At 45.4% G+C, this 17140-nt stretch overlaps 2 protein-coding genes across 9 annotated transcripts in view; one reads left to right on the top strand and one right to left on the bottom strand.

Moving 5' to 3' along the window:
• Window positions 1-17140, top strand: part of LOC147104526 (uncharacterized) — a 127260-nt gene that overhangs the window by 81822 nt on the left and 28298 nt on the right. For 4 of the 5 annotated variants that reach the window (XM_085961892.1, XM_085961889.1, XM_085961893.1 and 1 more), the window contains 8 exons: window positions 1876-1938; window positions 2862-2957; window positions 5219-5320; window positions 8395-8571; window positions 12497-12628; window positions 13141-13388; window positions 15049-15187; window positions 16709-16792. In XM_085961892.1, the coding sequence (XP_085818018.1) occupies window positions 1876-1938; window positions 2862-2957; window positions 5219-5320; window positions 8395-8571; window positions 12497-12628; window positions 13141-13388; window positions 15049-15187; window positions 16709-16792 (1041 nt within the window). The remainder of the gene's footprint in view (window positions 1-1875; window positions 1939-2861; window positions 2958-5218; window positions 5321-8394; window positions 8572-12496; window positions 12629-13140; window positions 13389-15048; window positions 15188-16708; window positions 16793-17140) is intronic. The other variant, XM_085961890.1, reaches the window with a different exon arrangement.
• The window catches only part of LOC147104525 (coiled-coil domain-containing protein 117-like), a 73659-nt gene continuing 73184 nt past the window's right edge, over window positions 16666-17140 (bottom strand). For all 4 annotated transcript variants that reach the window (XM_085961898.1, XM_085961894.1, XM_085961895.1 and 1 more), the window contains one exon: window positions 16666-16923. In XM_085961898.1, the coding sequence (XP_085818024.1) occupies window positions 16896-16923 (28 nt within the window). In that variant the 3' untranslated portion in view covers window positions 16666-16895. The remainder of the gene's footprint in view (window positions 16924-17140) is intronic.

The raw sequence follows: 17140 nt of genomic DNA, 5'->3' as shown, positions 1-17140 counted from the left end.
GCTTGGTGTCTGTATCTTGGCTGTTGGGGCTTGGTGTCAGTATCTTGGCTATTGCAGCTTGGTGTCTCTATCTTGGCTGTTGGAGCTTGGTGTCTGTATCTTGGCTATTGGAGCTTGGTGTCTGTATCTTGGCTGTTGGAGCTTGGTGTCTATCTTGGCTATTGGAGCTTGGTGTCTGTATCTTGGCTGTTGGAGCTTGGTGTCTGTATCTTGGCTGTTGGAGCTTGGTGTCTATCTTGGCTATTGGAGCTTGGTGTCTGTATCTTGGCTGTTGGAGCTTGGTGTCTGTATCTTGGCTATTGGAGCTTGGTGTCTGTATCTTGGCTATTGGAGCTTGGTGTCTGTATCTTGGCTATTGGAGCTTGGTGTCTGTATCTTGGCTGTTGGAGCTTGGTGTCTGTATCTTGGCTGTTGGGGCTTGGTGTCTGTATCTTGGCTGTTGGAGCTTGGTGCCTGTATCTTGGCTGTTGGAGCTTGGTGTCTGTATCTTGGCTATTGGGGCTTGGTGTCTGTATCTTGGCTATTGGAGCTTGGTGTCTGTATCTTGGCTATTGGAGCTTGGTGCCTGTATCTTGGCTGTTGGAGCTTGGTGCCTGTATCTTGGCTGTTGGAGCTTGGTGTCTATCTTGGCTGTTGGGACTTGGTGTCTGTATCTTGGCTATTGGAGCTTGGTGCCTGTATCTTGGCTATTGGAGCTTGGTGTCTGTATCTTGGCTGTTGGAGCTTGGTGTCTGTATCTTGGCTATTGGAGCTTGGTGTCTGTATCTTGGCTGTTGGAGCTTGGTGTCTGTATCTTGGCTGTTGGAGCTTGGTGTCTCTATCTTGGCTATTGGGGCTTGGTGTCTGTATCTTGGCTGTTGGAGCTTGGTGTCTGTATCTTGGCTGTTGGAGCTTGGTGCCTGTATCTTGGCTGTTGGAGCTTGGTGTCTGTATCTTGGCTATTGGAGCTTGGTGTCTGTATCTTGGCTGTTGGAGCTTGGTGTCTCTATCTTGGCTATTGGGGCTTGGTGTCTGTATCTTGGCTGTTGGAGCTTGGTGTCTGTATCTTGGCTGTTGGAGCTTGGTGCCTGTATCTTGGCTGTTGGAGCTTGGTGTCTATCTTGGCTGTTGGGACTTGCTGTCTGTATCTTGGCTATTGGAGCTTGGTGCCTGTATCTTGGCTATTGGAGCTTGGTGTCTGTATCTTGGCTGTTGGAGCTTGGTGTCTATCTTGGCTGTTGGGACTTGGTGTCTGTATCTTGGCTATTGGAGCTTGGTGCCTGTATCTTGGCTATTGGAGCTTGGTGTCTGTATCTTGGCTATTGGAGCTTGGTGTCTGTATCTTGGCTATTGGAGCTTGGTGTCTGTATCTTGGCTATTGGGGCTTGGTGTCTGTATCTTAGCTATTGGAGCTTGGTGTCTGTATCTTGGCTATTGGAGCTTGGTGTCTGTATCTTGGCTATTGGAGCTTGGTGTCTGTATCTTGGCTATTGGAGCTTGGTGTCTGTATCTTGGCTATTGGAGCTTGGTGTCTGTATCTTGGCTATTGGGGCTTGGTGTCTGTATCTTGGCTATTGGAGCTTGGTGTCTGTATCTTGGCTATTGGAGCTTGGTGCCTGTATCTTGGCTGTTGGAGCTTGGTGTCTGTATCTTGGCTATTGGAGCTTGGTGTCTGTATCTTGGCTATTGGAGCTTGGTGTCTGTATCTTGGCTGTTGGAGCTTGGTGTCTATCTTGGCTGTTGGAGCTTGGTGTCTGTATCTTGGCTGTTGGAGCTTGGTGTCTGTATCTTGGCTGTTGGAGCTTGTGTCCATTTAGTCTGTAGCTCAGCTGGTGGTGTTTGGTATCAGTATCAAGCCAGTGATGCTCAGTAACATTTCTCTTGCGTATATTTCAGCTGTCTGAGATTAACCGAGTGAGAGAAGAACTGAATATCACAAAGGATGCGGAGTTGATGGAGGTGAAGAGATTTCAGTCTATGATTATCTTTTTGAAGGTGTCTTTTTTTTTACAATGCTTTTTGATGCCGTGCATTTATTTCCTTTTTTTCCCCCCTGTTAGAAACTGTAACCCTAAACCTACACTAACTGACTTTGGCGATAGGTGAGAGGGAAGCTCCCATTCCTTCACATTGCCTTTATAACTAGCCCCTTTAAATTTGTTTTGGCTATGTGGGTGACTGCGGCAAAGCCATATTTACTGGCCATCTCTAATCACCATAGTGATTGTTTTTATAATTGAGTGGCTAAGAACCCAACTGGTTCACTAATGTCCTTTTAGGGAAGGAAACCTGACATCCTTACCCGGTCTGGCCTATATGTAACTCCAGTTCCACACCAACGTGGTTGATTCTTAACTGCCCTCTGAAGTGGCCAACAAGCCACTCCATTGTATCAAACTGTTACGTTTGCAGTGGTTCAAGAGGTGCACCACCTTCTCAGGGCAGCTTGAGATACGGGCAACAATGCCAGTCTTGCCAGCGATGCCCACATCCTAAGAATGAATATATATATATTTTTAAATAGCTATTAACTGTATTGTCTATCATAGTGGGCTGCCTATGGGGGAGGGGAGAGAATGAGCAATCAATCCATAGGTTGAGTCTTCAAATCGAAGCCCATTTTCACAAGAAAATCACAGGCCCTAACTCAGTCTTGCAAACTTCCAAGGAGTCAGACCAAGGGTTACAGGGAGGTGGGGTTATGGGCAGGAGATTTAGACTGGGCTAGACTTGTTTGACTATGGATGGATGGAAATTGGCCCCAAAATGAGGGAGGCTAAGTATTAAAAAAAAGTTACAAGGAAAACTCTAGCTGGGTGTATGCTGTGTTGAACAGGTTGAATGGATTTATGGACTTTTCTTCCCCCCCCCCCCCCCCCCAGTTGAAGACAAAATTTGAAGAGGAAAGGGTACAGACACTGAAAGATCAGAAGCTGCTGCTCACCCAAGAGACAGAGAAATACGCAAAGAAACTGCAGGTGGGTTTGACTGCCAAGGGCGCGATGCATCTTTTACATTCATTTCTACCTGATGGGCCCGTCACTTTCTGTGAAATCAGGTTGAGTTGATAGAGTGCAGCTCTCAGCTCTGGGTCTGGTGAGGAGGGGTTTGTTTGTGACTTCTCCTTTGGCCCCGTTGTAATGTGAGCCAATAGGCAGTTTGGAAACATCTTTCTGGGGAGACCCCCAGCACCTGTTTGACCTGATGCCCGATTTCTAACTTCTTCTGGCACCCGACACACGGTCCTTCATGGTGTGCGGCCTGTCATTATTTAAATTAGGTGATGTTCCCTTGACCACCCCCCTGGCAGGTCAGTGTCTAAGGTCAAAGGTGAGTGGATCCCGGCACCCTCACTGGAATTGGCAGGCCCTGGAATTTCAGAACCACAGGCCCCCCTGATATTTGCGGGGAGGGTGCGAGGACGGGGAACGCGGAGGTCCTGCCGAATTTAATGGCAGGACCTCACTATAATTTTTTTCTTCCATTTCCCGTCCAGCTGCCGGCCAAATTGACAGGCTGGCCGGTTGCCGGGCGGGAAAACCAGCGGGGTGAGTCCGCAGCCGGAGACCCTTGGGAACGATCACCGGCAATCGGAAGGGGAAGGAGATCAGTGCTTGTGGGGGGTTTGGTGGGTGAAAGGTCTGCGATTGTGGCAAGGGGGGGGAAGAGAGGCCGTAACTAGTGGAGGGGAGACCAAAGGCTTCCTTTAGGGATCAGGGGGAAACACTCCTACTCCTCCTGGCCCACAAGGAGTGCAAAAAAATAAAGGTACTTAACTTCTTGAGGTGAATGCTCCCGCCTCCCTTTTACTGCTGGGTTTCCAGAGCCCTGTTAAATATATAAATTGAAATCAGGCTCCCTATTGCACTGTGGAAGACTGATTTAAATATGTAAATGAAGCGAGACACTCGCATGCCACAGAACCCGCTGCTGTGAAAATGGCGACAGGTGCAGGTTGGGGATGCGTACTCCATTTAAACATTTTAACCACCCACTCAGCCCGTTGTGGTGGGGGTGGGGTTAATAGCGAGGCCACAGACTTTAGACGGAGGTTTACTTGCTGTAGCCTCAGTCTGGCCTAGCTTCCTTGCTAGACTGGCCCAAAACATTTTTAAAAACACAGCTGCTGGCTGCAAGACTGCAACACTCACCAGATTCCCACTTGACATCCCTAAGGTTAGAGCGTCTGTCAAAGATCTCAGACGTAGCTGTCAATCAAATCCACTACCCTAGGCTGGAGCCTGATTCTTTGATCTGTGCTCAAGGTGGCATGGGACCACCTTTTGAAGTTTTATTCAAATAAAAAGCTGCATTTCCTTTATCAGTGTTAAAACTGCCAAACCTTGACAGTAGCAAAGTTGTCTGTCCCCTAATTTGATCATTCTGTGATTAAAAACGGACTCGGCCTGCATTAACATGCTTTGTTTCAGAGAGACCACTGCCCTGATACGGATGAATTGAGTTTTGTCTACTATAATGTAATGTGTAGTTTCTTTGCAATGCAGACCTAACTCACAGAAAACCACAATTGACCTGTATGCATGTTTCTAGTAATAAGACTACAAGTTAAAAATGCAACACAGACTTGCCTGGATGAGTGCAGCTCCAACAACACTCAAGAAGCTCGACATCATCCAAGACAAAGCAACCTGCTTGATTGGCACCCCATCCACCACCTTAAACATTCACTCCCTCCACCACCGGCGTACCGTGGCTGCAGTGTGTACCATCTACAAGATGCACTGCAGCAACTCGCCAAGGCTTCTTCGGCAGCACCTCCTAAACCTGCAACCTCTACCACCTAGAAGGACAAGGGCAGCAGGCGCATGGGAACACCACCACCTCCAAGTTCCCCTCCAAGTTACACACCATCCTGACTTGGAAATATATCGGCCGTTCCTTCATCGTCGCTGGGTCAAAATCCTGGAACTCCCGAACAGCACTGCGGGAGTACCTTCACCACACGGACTGCAGCGGCTCACCACCACCTTCTCAAGGGCAACTAGGGATGGGCAATAAATGCTGGCCTTGCCAGCGACGCCCACATCCCATGAATGATTTTTTTTTTTAAAAGCCCATTTATGTCATAGCGGGGAAATACTGAGTAAATGCATGAGGTGTTTATTTTAAAAAAACAGGTTAAGATCTCGCACACTAGTCCATAGTAATGAAGCCAACAAGAGGGTGAGGCAGCAGCAGTTGAAGTATTTGTGGCTGATGCCTATTCTACTTTACTCAGGCTAAACATGAAGAAACTCTGACCCTGAGAGAACGGGTCTGGGCTCGGGAGGAGTCGATGAAGAAACTGAGTGAGGAGCTGAAGCAGGAGGCAAAGGAGATGGTTAGGCACATCTTTATTCGGCAAATAGTTGTACAGTGGAGGCCTCGTAGCCTCCGGAGATGTATTAGTATCGCATGACAAAATGGTCACAAGTTATGGTCAGTGACTTAATATTTTTGAGCGAGTGATTGTTGATCTGAGTTCTCAGGAGGGTAAATCTTCATCTTCAACACCTGGGCGAAGTGCAGAGAGGGAAATCTTGTGGGGTGATTGCATGTCCCTAACAGAACCCGCCTGTAAGAGGTGTACAACCCTCCCCGCCCAATTTTCCTCTGCGCTCCACCGAGGTGATGCTTAACACCCTGGTATAAGTCTACCCCAGTGTTTCTGTGGATTTTGATGGTTTATTTGGTTTGTCCCTCCTCTCCTGAAGACACTAGCTCTTGCTGTGGTGCTGTTCCATGAGCACCGGTGTCCTTTCATACCTCACCCACGTGGCCATTTTTCATGTGGATGCTGAGCACTGACTGTTCTGTCTGTCTAACAGCCTGGCTATTTGACCATGAGGAGCATTGTTGTTGAATCCAATCTTATCCCCACTCGAGTGGTTAATTTTTTTCCTCCATGGCTGATCTTCGACCTCGACTCCACTTTCCCGCCCGATCTCCATATCCCTTGATTCCCCTAGAGCCCAACAATCTCTAACTCAGCCTTGAATATACTCAAAGACTCAGCATCCACAACCCTTTGGGGTAGAGAATTCCAAAGATTCATAACCCTCTGAGTGAAGAAATTCCTCCTCATCTCAGCCCACTTCAACTCCACTTTCCCGCCCAATCCCCATATCCCTTGATTTCCCCATGAGCCCAACAATCTATCGATCTCGGCCTTGAATATACTCAACGACTCAGCATCCACAGCCCTCTGGGGCAGAGAATTCCTAAGATTCACCACCCTCTGAGTGAAGAAATTCCTCTTCATCTCAGTCTTAAATGGCCTACCCCTTATCCTGAGACTATGCCCCCTAGTTCTAGACTCTCCAGCCCGGGGAAAAAACCTCTCGGCATCTACCCTGTCAATCCTCCTCAGAATCTTATTTGTTTCAATAAGATCACCTCTCATTCTTCTAAACTCCAGAGAGTATAGGCCCAATCTACTCAATCTCTCCTCATAGGCCACCCCTCTCATCCCAGGGATCAATCTAGTGAACCTTCATAGTGCCGTCTCTAAGGCAAGTATGTCCTTCTTCAGGTAAGGAGACCAAAACTGTGCACAGTACTCCAGGTGTGGTCTCACCAAAGCCCTGTACAATTGTAGTAAGACTTCCTTCCTCTTGTACTCCCACCCCCTTGCAATAAAGGCCAACATGCCAGTTTGCCTTCCTAACTGCTTGCTGTACCTGCATGCTACCTCTGTTTCCTGTACGAGGACACCTAAATCTCTCTGAACACCAACATTTAATAGTTTCTAACCATTTAAAAAATATTCTGTTTTTCTATTCTTCCTACCAAAATTAATAACCTCATTTCCCCACATTATACTCCATCTGCCACCTTATTGCCCACTCACTTAGCCTGTGTATATCCCTTAGCAGGCTCTTTGTGTCCTCCTCACAACTTCCTTTCCCACCCAGCTTTGTATCGTCAGCAAACTTGGATACATTGCACTCGGTCCCTTCCTCTAAGTCATTAATATAGATTGTAAGTAGCTGAGGCCCAAGCACTGATCTTGCGGCACCCCACTAGTTACAGCCTGCCAACCGGAAAAGGATCCATTTATCCCTACTCTCTGTTCTCTGTCCATTAACCAATCCTCTATCCATGCTAATACATGACCCCCAACCCCATGAGCTCTTATCTTGCTTAGCAACCTTTTATGTGACACCTTATCGAATGCCTTTTGGAAATCTAAATATTCTACAGCCACTGGTTCCCCTTTATCTAACCTGCTAGTTACATCCTCCAAAAACTCTAATAAATTAGTTAAACACGATTTCCCTTTCATAAAACCATGTTGACTCGGCCTAATCATATTATGATTTTCTAAGTGCCCTGTTACCACTTCCTTAATAATGAATTCTAGCATTTTCCCGACGACTGATGTCAGGCTAACTGGCCTGTAGTTCCGTTTTCTCTCTCCCTCCTTTCTTGAATAGCGGGGTTACATTTGCTTCCTTCCAATCCGCTGGGACCATTCTAGAATCTAGAGGCTTTTGGAAGATCACAACCAATGCATCCACTACTTTTAGAACCCAAGGATGCAGGCTGTCAGGTCCTGGGGATTTTTCGGCTTTTAGTCCCGTTAGTTTCTCAAGTACCTTTTCTTTACTGATATTACTTTAAGTTCCTCACTCTTATCAGACCCTTGGTTCACCACTATTTTTTGTAAGCTTTTTACTGTGAAGACAGATAGAAAATATTTGTTTAAAGTCTCTGCCCATTTCCTTATTCCCCATAATAATTTCTCCTGTCTCAGCCTCTAAGGGACCAACACTTACTTTTGCTACTCTCTTCCTTTTTAAGTACTTGTAGAAGCTCTTACAATCTGTTTTTATATTTCTTGCTAGTTTACTCTCATTCTATTTTCTCTCTTTTTATCAATTTTTTGGTCATCCTTTGCTGGTTTCTGAAACTCTCCCAATCCTCAGGCTTACTACTATTCTTCGCAACATTATAAGCCTCTTCTTTTAATCTAATACTATCCTTAAATCCGTGGCTAACTAAAGAAGTTATCACTTTTCCTGTGGAGTTTTTATTTCTCAATGGAATGTATATTCATTGAGAATTTTGGAATATTTCTTTAAATTTTTGCCACTGCTTATCTACCATCATACCTTTTCATCTAATTTCTCAATCTACCTTAGCCAATTCACCCCTCATACCTATGTAATTGGCTTTATTTAAGTTTAAGACTCTCGTTTTGGATTTAAGCATTTCACTCTCAAACTCAAGGTAAAATTCTATCATATTATGACCACTCTTCCCCAGAGGATCCTTTACTATGAGATTACTAGTTAACCCTCTCTCATTACACAATACAAGATCTAAGATGGCCTGTGGAGGTGGGAGTTCGCATGGAGTATGGGAGTGCTCATCTGTTTACATATATCTGTATATGTGTGTGTGCGTCACCAGGTTCAAAACACCCTAGCTCAGGAACACAAGAAGTGGGAAGTGGATCGGGAGGAACAGCTCCGACAACAATGTCTGGAAGAGGAGAATGGGAGAGCCCTTAACCAGGCCAACGAGGACCTGGAGAAAGAACGGAGAAACTCGCTGGCTTTACAAAATAAAATTGTCGAATTACAGAAGGTTGGCACATGTAAAAAAAACTACGAGAACAAATTGGCAGCCGTGCTGCTAATGAGTTGACTGATGCAAGGCTTACATAGACTCCATGTCAGTGTGTGTGGGTCTTAAAAACACTTAGAATTGGAGTGTCAAAGTATGTCAATGGGGGTAAGACATAGTTGTACTGTTCTACCTTAAAAAAATAGATGGTGCCTGAGATTAAAAATAATTCTGAAGGGTGAGACTCTCTCCTTGCAAGTGCGCCTCACTCACTGAAGGACACCGAACATTTTTTATTTAGATATCTTGCATCACCATCTACTCATCAGTGTCAGTCGTGGCTCAGTGGGTAGCGCTCTTGTCTCTGCGTCAGAAGGTTGTGGGTTCAAGTCCCACCCCAGTGTCTTGAGTATAAAACTTAAGGCTGACACTCCAGAGCAGTATTGAGGGAGTACTGTGCTGTCAGAGGTGCTGTCTTTTGGGTGAGACGTTAAACAACCGTCTGCTCTCTCAGGTGGATGTGAAAGATCCCATGGCACTATTTCAGAAAGAGCAGGGAAGTTCTCCCCGGTGTCCTGGCCAATATTTAACCCTCGACTAACATCACTAAAACCGATTATCCTCGGATTGCTGTATGTGGGAATCTGCTGTGCACAAATTAGCTGCCGTGTTTCCTATACTACAAAAGTGACTACGTGTTCATTGACTGTAAAGAGCCCTGGGACGTCCTGAGGTCGTGAAAAGCGCTATATAAATGCAATTCTTTGTTTCTCATCCTGTGGAGTAGTACAGTGAAGATGTTTTGCATCTTAAATGCTGATAAAGAAAGAACTTGCATTTATATAGTGCCTTTCATGACCTCCGAATGTCCAAAAGTACTTAATTGACTGTAAAGTACTTTTGAAGTGTAGTCACTGATTTAATTTTGGAAACATGTAATTAATGTAATGTTAGTCTAGGATTTAAAAAGATTAGCTGGTGTATTTTTCTCTGTGAGAATATGGTCTCATTGGCTTGTTCAGTAAAACATTACACCCTCCCCTGATGTCCTTCAGGCTCCAAGAGCCCGTTATCAGATTCAAGGAGTCGATGTGAGGAAAATGGTTGCTATGGAAACCATGTTCTGACCTTTTAGTAGGGTTTTTAACACTACAGACTATAGAATGTAATAAATATACTTGTGGCCGTAGATGAATAGTTTATTTTATCATAATGGCACAGGGCACAATTTGGGATCATTTGGCCTTTTCCGTACTGTCCAATTAGAATGTTTACTGTCCAATGGACGCTTGGGGACATGGTTGGGGATCTAACCTCCATTCCAGTTAAGTGATCAGAAGCCAACTCCATTTAGGCTTTCAATGTCTAATTACAAGCACCTCGACCCAATCGAGGTCTCGGCATAGAGCATGGTAACAACTGATCAATTTTCTACACCCGTGAATGCACCTTTCCCATATCAGGCATCCAACATCAAACACTTCCAGGTCAGGTATAGTGTATATAGATGGTACAAAGACCAAAGTAATAGATTGTAAAAAAAAAGGCAGCTATGAGGATGGAACTAAGGGAGTTAAACTGGAGAAAAATATTGACAGAGGTAAAACAAAAGTGGGTAATATTTAAAAGAGAGATCACTAACATAGACACGGGAACATCCTTTTGAGAATAAATAACTTGGGGATGAGAGAATATTTAAATGGTTAAAACAAGTGGAGAGTTGGACTTCTAGCATTCCATGATGAACTAAATCGGCTGTGGCTCAGTTGGTAGTCACTCTCGCCTCTAGGTCAGAAGGTTGTGGGTTCAAGTCCCACTCCAAAGACTTGAGCACAAAAATCTAGGCTGACACACCAGGGCAGTACTGAGGGACTGCTGCACTGTCTTAGGTGCCGTCTTTCGGATGAGACATTAAACGGCCATTTAAGACTGACATGAGGAGGAATTTCTTCACTCGGGATTGTGAATCTTTGGAATTCACTGCCCCAAAGGGGCTGTGGATGCTGAGTCATTGAGTATATTCAAGGCTAAGATAGATAGATTTTTGGAATACGGGGATCGGGCGGGAAAATGGAGTTGAGGTTGAAGATTAGCCATGATCTTATTGAATGGCAGAGCAGGTTCGAAGGGCCGTATTGCCTACTCCTACATAGAAACTTGGAAGATAGGAGCAGGAGTAGGCCATTCGGCCCCTCTAGCCTGCTCCGCCATTCAATGCGATCATGGCTGACCATCCAAGTTCAGTACCTGGCCCCTGCTTTCTCCCTATACCCCTTGATCCCTTTAGCCTTAAGAAATATATCCAACTCCTTCTTGAATATATTTAATGAATTGGCCTCTACTGCCTTCTGTGGTAGAGAATTCCACAGGTTCACCACTCTCTGGGTGAAGAAATTCCTCCTCACTTCTGTCCTAAAAGGCCTACCTCTTATCCTTAGACTGTGACCCCTGGTTCTGGATTCCCCGACCATCGGGAACATCCTTCCTGCATCTAGTCTGTCCAGTACTGCCAGAATTTTATAAGTTTCAATGAGATCCCCTCTCATTCTTCTAAACTCCAGCGAGTACAAGCCCAATCGACCCAATCTCAGCCTGGTGAATCTTTGCTGAACTCCTTCCATGGCAAGAATATCCTTCCTCAGATAAGACGACCAAAACTGCACACAATACTCCAGATGTGGTCTCACCAAGGCCCTGTACAACTGCAGCAAGACATCCTTGTTCTTGTACTCAAACCCTCTCGCTACGAAGGCCAACATACCATTTGCCTTCTTAACCGCCTGCTGCACCTGCATGCTTACCTTCAGCGACTGGTGCACAAGGACACCCAGGTGTCGTTGCACTTCCCCTTCTCCCAATCTATTGCCATTCAGATAATAATCTGCCTTCCTGTTTTTGACACCAAAGTGGATAATCTCACATTTATCCACGTTATATTGCATCTGCTATGCTTCTGCCGAATCACCCAACCTGTCCAAATCATCCTGTAGTTTCTCGGCATCCTCCTCACAGCACACACGCCCACCCAGCTTTGTGTCGTCTGCAAATTTGAAGATATTACATCTAGTTCCCTTGTCTAGATCATTAATATATATTGTGAATAGCTGGGGTCCAAGGACCGATCCCTGCGGTACTCCACTAGTCACTGCCTGCCACTAGGAAAAAGACCCGTTTATTCCAACTCTTAGCTTTCTATCTGCCAACCCGTTCTCTATCCAAGTCAATACCTTGCCCCCAATCCCATGTGCCTTAACTTTACACGCTAATCTCTTATGTGGGACCTTATTGAAAGCCTTCTGAAAGTCCAAATACACCACATCCACTGGTTCTCCCTTATCTATTTTACTAGTTACATCCTCAGAAAATTCCAGTAGATTAGTCAAGCACGATTTACCTTTTGTAAATCCGTGTTGACTTTGTCCGATCCTGTCACTGTTTTCCAAGTGCTCTGCTATTACATCTTTTATAATGGACTCTAGCATTTTCCCCACTACCGATGTCAGGCTTACCGGTCTGTAATTCCCCGTTTTCTCTCTACCACCTTTTTTGAATACTCCTGCTCCTAATTCTTATGTTCTTATACCGAGGCCCTGTCTGCCCTCTCAGGTGGACGCAGAAGATCCTATGGCACTATTTCAAAGACGAGCAGGAGTGTTATCCCTGGTGTCCTAGCCTCTATTTATCCCTCAATCAACATCACTAAAAAGATTATCTGGTCATTATCACATTGCTGTTTGTGGGAGCTTGCTATGCGCAAATTGGCTGCCATGTTTCCTACATTACAACAGTGACACTTCAAAAAATACTTAATTGGCTGTAAAGCGCTTTGGGGAGTCCGATGGTCGAGAAAGGCGCTATATAAATGGAAGTCTTTTTTTTCCTTTTTAAATGATCTGATTCTGCACTTTGTTCCTGCACTGAACCTCTGTTCTGTCTGTGTTGGCAGAGAATCCAGGAGCTGGAGTTCCAGAGCCGCTCCCTCCAGCAAGGGAAGGACCAGGCCGTGAGCAATGTGAGGACTCTGCTGACCGAAGAGAAATGGAAGGAGATCCAACAGCTTAGGGAAGAAATGCAGCTGGTACGAGATGGATACTCTTGGCTTTAGGGAGATTGGTTTAATCTAGCAATCCAATTCCCTACGCTGTTGTGGGAGCTGACAGGTGGCAGCCAGGCACCTCTTCACTGGGAAGGAAGATTAGAACGAGAACCAACACTGGGCTGCTATCATCCTTTGTTCCCTAGTATTAGTGGGTCTGATCCCGGGTAGTGGAGTTGGGGGGGGGGGGGGGCCCTGATCCCGGGTAGCGGGGGGGGCGTCTGATCCTGGGTAGCGGGGGGCCTGATCCCGGGGGGGAGGTGGGGGGCCTGATCCCGGGTAGGGGGGGGCCTGATCCCGGGTAGCTGGGGGTGTCTGATCCCGGGTAGCGGGGTGGGGGGCCTGATGCCGGGTAGCCTGATCGCTATTGGTTTATTGTAGAGGGTAGAGTGGGTTATTTTATTCTCCTACTCTTGTTAATATCGTGCAAAATTGGTTTAATTTCACGGTTTCTTTGGGATTGTTCTGAGCTTCTCGTGCTGTTGCGAGTCTAGGAGAAAAAGCACAACGTCGAGATGCTGACAGCGAAGGTGGACCAGTTGGAGGAGGAGTTGCGGAGCCTGCGGGTCAAGAACAATGAAGCTGCCCTCAAAGAGCGAGAAGTCCGGATGCAGGGGGAGCGGGCGGAGAGATCCTTTGTATCCGAGATCAGGATGGAGTGTGAACGCATTCAAGTGTTGATTCAGAGCACACACGCACGAGCGTTGGGGAGATCCGTGAGCCCATCACGTGGTAAACTGGGGTAGGTCACTAACATCACCAAGGATAACCCCTGTCAACTCGTTTACCCATTCATATCTGTCTGTCCCCTGAGGGTAGATCATAATGATGGTGGCAGAGCTGGACATGGAGAATAAGGTGAAATGGTTAATCCACTCTTCTCTGAAATGACAGATCAATAACCGAACAGTAAAAGGGAAACAGTGGGCAAGAAAATTACTTTATTCAATTATATATAAGTTAACCATTAGACTGTCTGCGGGTCCAGTGCAATGACTGTATCCCTGGGCTGATCAGTTTTGCTATTTTTCCATACCCACACTGTGACACCAAAACAAACACTAATATTACAGTAATAAAACTGCTCAAATGTCAGGAGCAGCTTTATTACTGTAATAGGAATATTGGGAAGATGGAATAGGCCATTCAGTCCCTCGAGACTGCTCTGCCATTCAATTAGATCATGACTGATCTGCACCTTAACTCCATTTACCCACGTTTGCTCCATATCCTTTGATACCCTTACTGACTATACACCTAAATATACATCACAAATACAATTTCAATAAAAATAAATTTCCCGGGTATCCTTTGGATCTTCTGCCTTAACAAAAGATCGAGAGAACCTCTATGCAATTTTTGTGCTGAAATATTTTAACTTTTTCCTTCTGCTTGCCCTGTTTCCCCACTCTGGCTGATCTCTCGGGCTCCTAGCTTTATTATATTAGTCTTCATTTTACTTTTTTTTTTCTCTCTAATGCATTTATTTCCATCTTTTTGACTCTCAAATTCTAACTTTAAAATACTTATCTTCCCTGCTTTCTTGTCCTTCTCTGCTCCTATCCCAAGAATGGGCAGTGAGAGTAACGTTAAAATAAAAATGGGGTTCTCATTGGCTGAAAACAAACTCTAGGTTTTTGATTGGTTGAAAAGACACCCTTCAAAGTCTAACGATTGACAGATTGCATCGTAGGACCAACTAAGTCATCCTTTAACATAAAAGTGCATTTGTTGCTGGACAAATAAATTCATTTGAGGCCCCCAGAGCCCCCTTGGGCCTACGGGTGTAAAATTGTCTACGAATGGGAAGGGTTAAATATTGGTAAATTGATTGGGGTAGATCTTGACTTTGTGCGATAGTGTAAAAGGGGCGATAGTGAGTCGGCAGCCCATTTTATATCTCTCTCAATTGACTTAAATGGGGCGGGGCCTAATGATCAATGTTGTTTGTAAGTTTGATGGGGATTATTGAGATGGATGTGGAGAGGCTCTCTCTGCTGAACTACAAGAACCAAGGGGCATGAATATAAAATAAGATTAAGAAACTTAAAGAGTAACTTGGTGCACCCTTAGAGCTGTTAACTTAATGAATAGATTGTGACTGAGCACAAGGAGTGCAGACCCAGGAGTGCAGAATTCCAAAAGGAACTGGGAAGATCCCTGATGCAGCAGGGAGTAGAGGGATACAAGCTCAGTGCCTCGTCAGGAGAGAACCCAAGGAGAGTGAAGTGGGACTGTTAGTGCAGACTTTCCTCGTTGCAGTGATTTATTGGTCCCAACCTGGCCAAACAAATGGCCCAGGCCAGGAAATTCCTCCCAACAGGTACGCTGCACCTGTAGGGCACCGTGGGGGCCCAGAGGAAAGTCTACCCTGTTAAACCCAACTGCCTGTTGCTTTACAGAAGCCCGACACAGATGACATTGGGACAGGCTATTCAAACACTGCGCGGAGCCGGTGAGGATCTGCACCAACTCGTGATGGACCTGCATCAGGAGCTGGAGAGTCAGCGGCGCACGGCACATCATCTCCAGAGGGACAAGGTACCAGACCCGATTAAACCCATGTTGTGTAAGGTGTGCCTGTAGTTCTAGCAGTGGAGCCTTGGATTCCTGCACACAGGGTTGCAGATTTGAGTCACAGCCTTAGTGTCATTCAAACCAGCCCAACTGACTGGGTAATTTCTGTGAGTTCGTGGTCTCTCCAAAGTGTGATTTTTGTGGAGTTTTATAGTTTAAAAAAAAACTCTGCTACAATAAACAAATTTGGTTGTTTATCCACTTTAAGATAGTAGAAATTTAAAGGTGAGTGCTGGTATCAGCTGGAGTATGGCGCTACTGGTTTTGACTTTGTGCGATAGGCAGCCCATTTTACATTTCTCCCCATCTTTATTTCCAGTGTCAGGAGAGATGTAAAACGGGCTGTCGAGACTCGCATTCGCCCGTTTTACACTGTAGCACAAAGTCGAGATCTACCCCAGTGTTAGCTGTAGCACCAGTGTGCCTATGAAGGGGGCTTAATGGATGATTCCGCACAATTGCAGCTTTTTTCTGATTGGCTGCTCAGTTGTGCATTAATTTTACATTCAGCCTCCAGAAAGCCTGTGAGTGAGCTAAAAAAAAACAGGGGTGTGAAAATGAACACATTTAACACATCAGTGGGATGAAAGCAGCAACCTCTTGATTGCTGGTAAAGATGTCGATATCTTTTAATCCTTTAAAGAAGTTGCAACAGAACCTGAAACAGAGAGTTCCAGTTTAAGGGCGAACCCACAGACCAACTGTTAACAGAAGCAATCTGAGCAAAAGGGTGTAACAGTGAGCGTGTCGTTTCATTTGTGGGGCCTGGGTTTGTGTCCCGCGCACACTGATAAGATAAAAGTCTCCCCTCCGCTCTGGCTGTGTCACACTTTGGGATTTTTGTGACCATTTTTCCAACAGAGAGGATTTGGGAAAAGAATTACTGTACCTGAAATGTTGGGGTTTTTAAAAAAAAAAAGACTTGCATTTATATAGCGCCTTTCACAACCTCAGGACGTCCCAAAGCGCTTTATAGCCAATGAAGCATTTTTGAAGTGTAGTCGCTGTTGTAATGTAGGAAACACGGCAGCTAATTTGTGCACAGCAAGGTCCCACAAACAGCAATGTGATAATGGCCAGATAATCGGTTTTGTTATGTTGATTGAGTAATAAATATTGGCCTGGACACCGGGGATAACTCCCCTGCTCTTCTTCGAAATAGTGCCATGGGATCTTTTACGTCCATCTGAGAGAGCAGACGGGAGGGGACCTTGGTTTAACATCTTAACCGAAAGACAAGATGTATATTCATGCAAGTTAAAAGCACCGAGACAATAGGGGACTTTCTCATGAAGAGGTCCCAGTGAGGAGCTGTGTTCTTTATAAGGAAGTCCCAGTAGGGAGAATCCCTCCTTTTAGCAAGGGACAGGACAGATATTTAAGATCCGCCTCACCTTCAGTAAAATCTAGTTCAGTAAAATCACGGTTCTACTCTTCAAATCTCCTTTTTATTGCAAACCCAATTTTATTATTTTCGGTCTTTAGGAACGAGAGGTCAAACAGCAGCAAGAACAGTTTTTGCTGGAAAAAGAAGAGGCTCTGGCCGCCCTCAAGGACAGGCTGATCCAGGTGACTCCATCCATTCCCCAACTCCGGGTTATTCCTCAATATCAGGAGTGACGTGGTATTTCGAGACGGAGGGTGGATTATGAATTTCAGTAATGTAGCACAGTCAGCTTGTTCTTGAGTTCTCGGTAGTGCTGTAAAGAAAGGAAGAACTTGCATTTATATAGCACCTTTCAAGACCTCAGGACATCTCAAAGTGCTTTATAGCCAATGAAGTACTTTTGAAATGTAGTCACTGTTGTAATGTAGGAAATGCGGCAGCCAATTTGTCCACAGCAAGATCCCACAAACAGCAATGTGATAATGACCAGATCATCTGTTTTTAGTGATGCTGGTTGAGGGATAAATATG

This window comes from Somniosus microcephalus, chromosome 19, assembly GCF_052327205.1.
Source record: "Somniosus microcephalus isolate GS21.2 chromosome 19, FLI_Smic_1.0, whole genome shotgun sequence".
Taxonomy (NCBI): Eukaryota; Metazoa; Chordata; class Chondrichthyes; order Squaliformes; family Somniosidae; genus Somniosus; species Somniosus microcephalus.
Note: the sequence above shows the minus strand (reverse complement) of the source record. Positions and strands in the feature narration are given on the sequence as shown.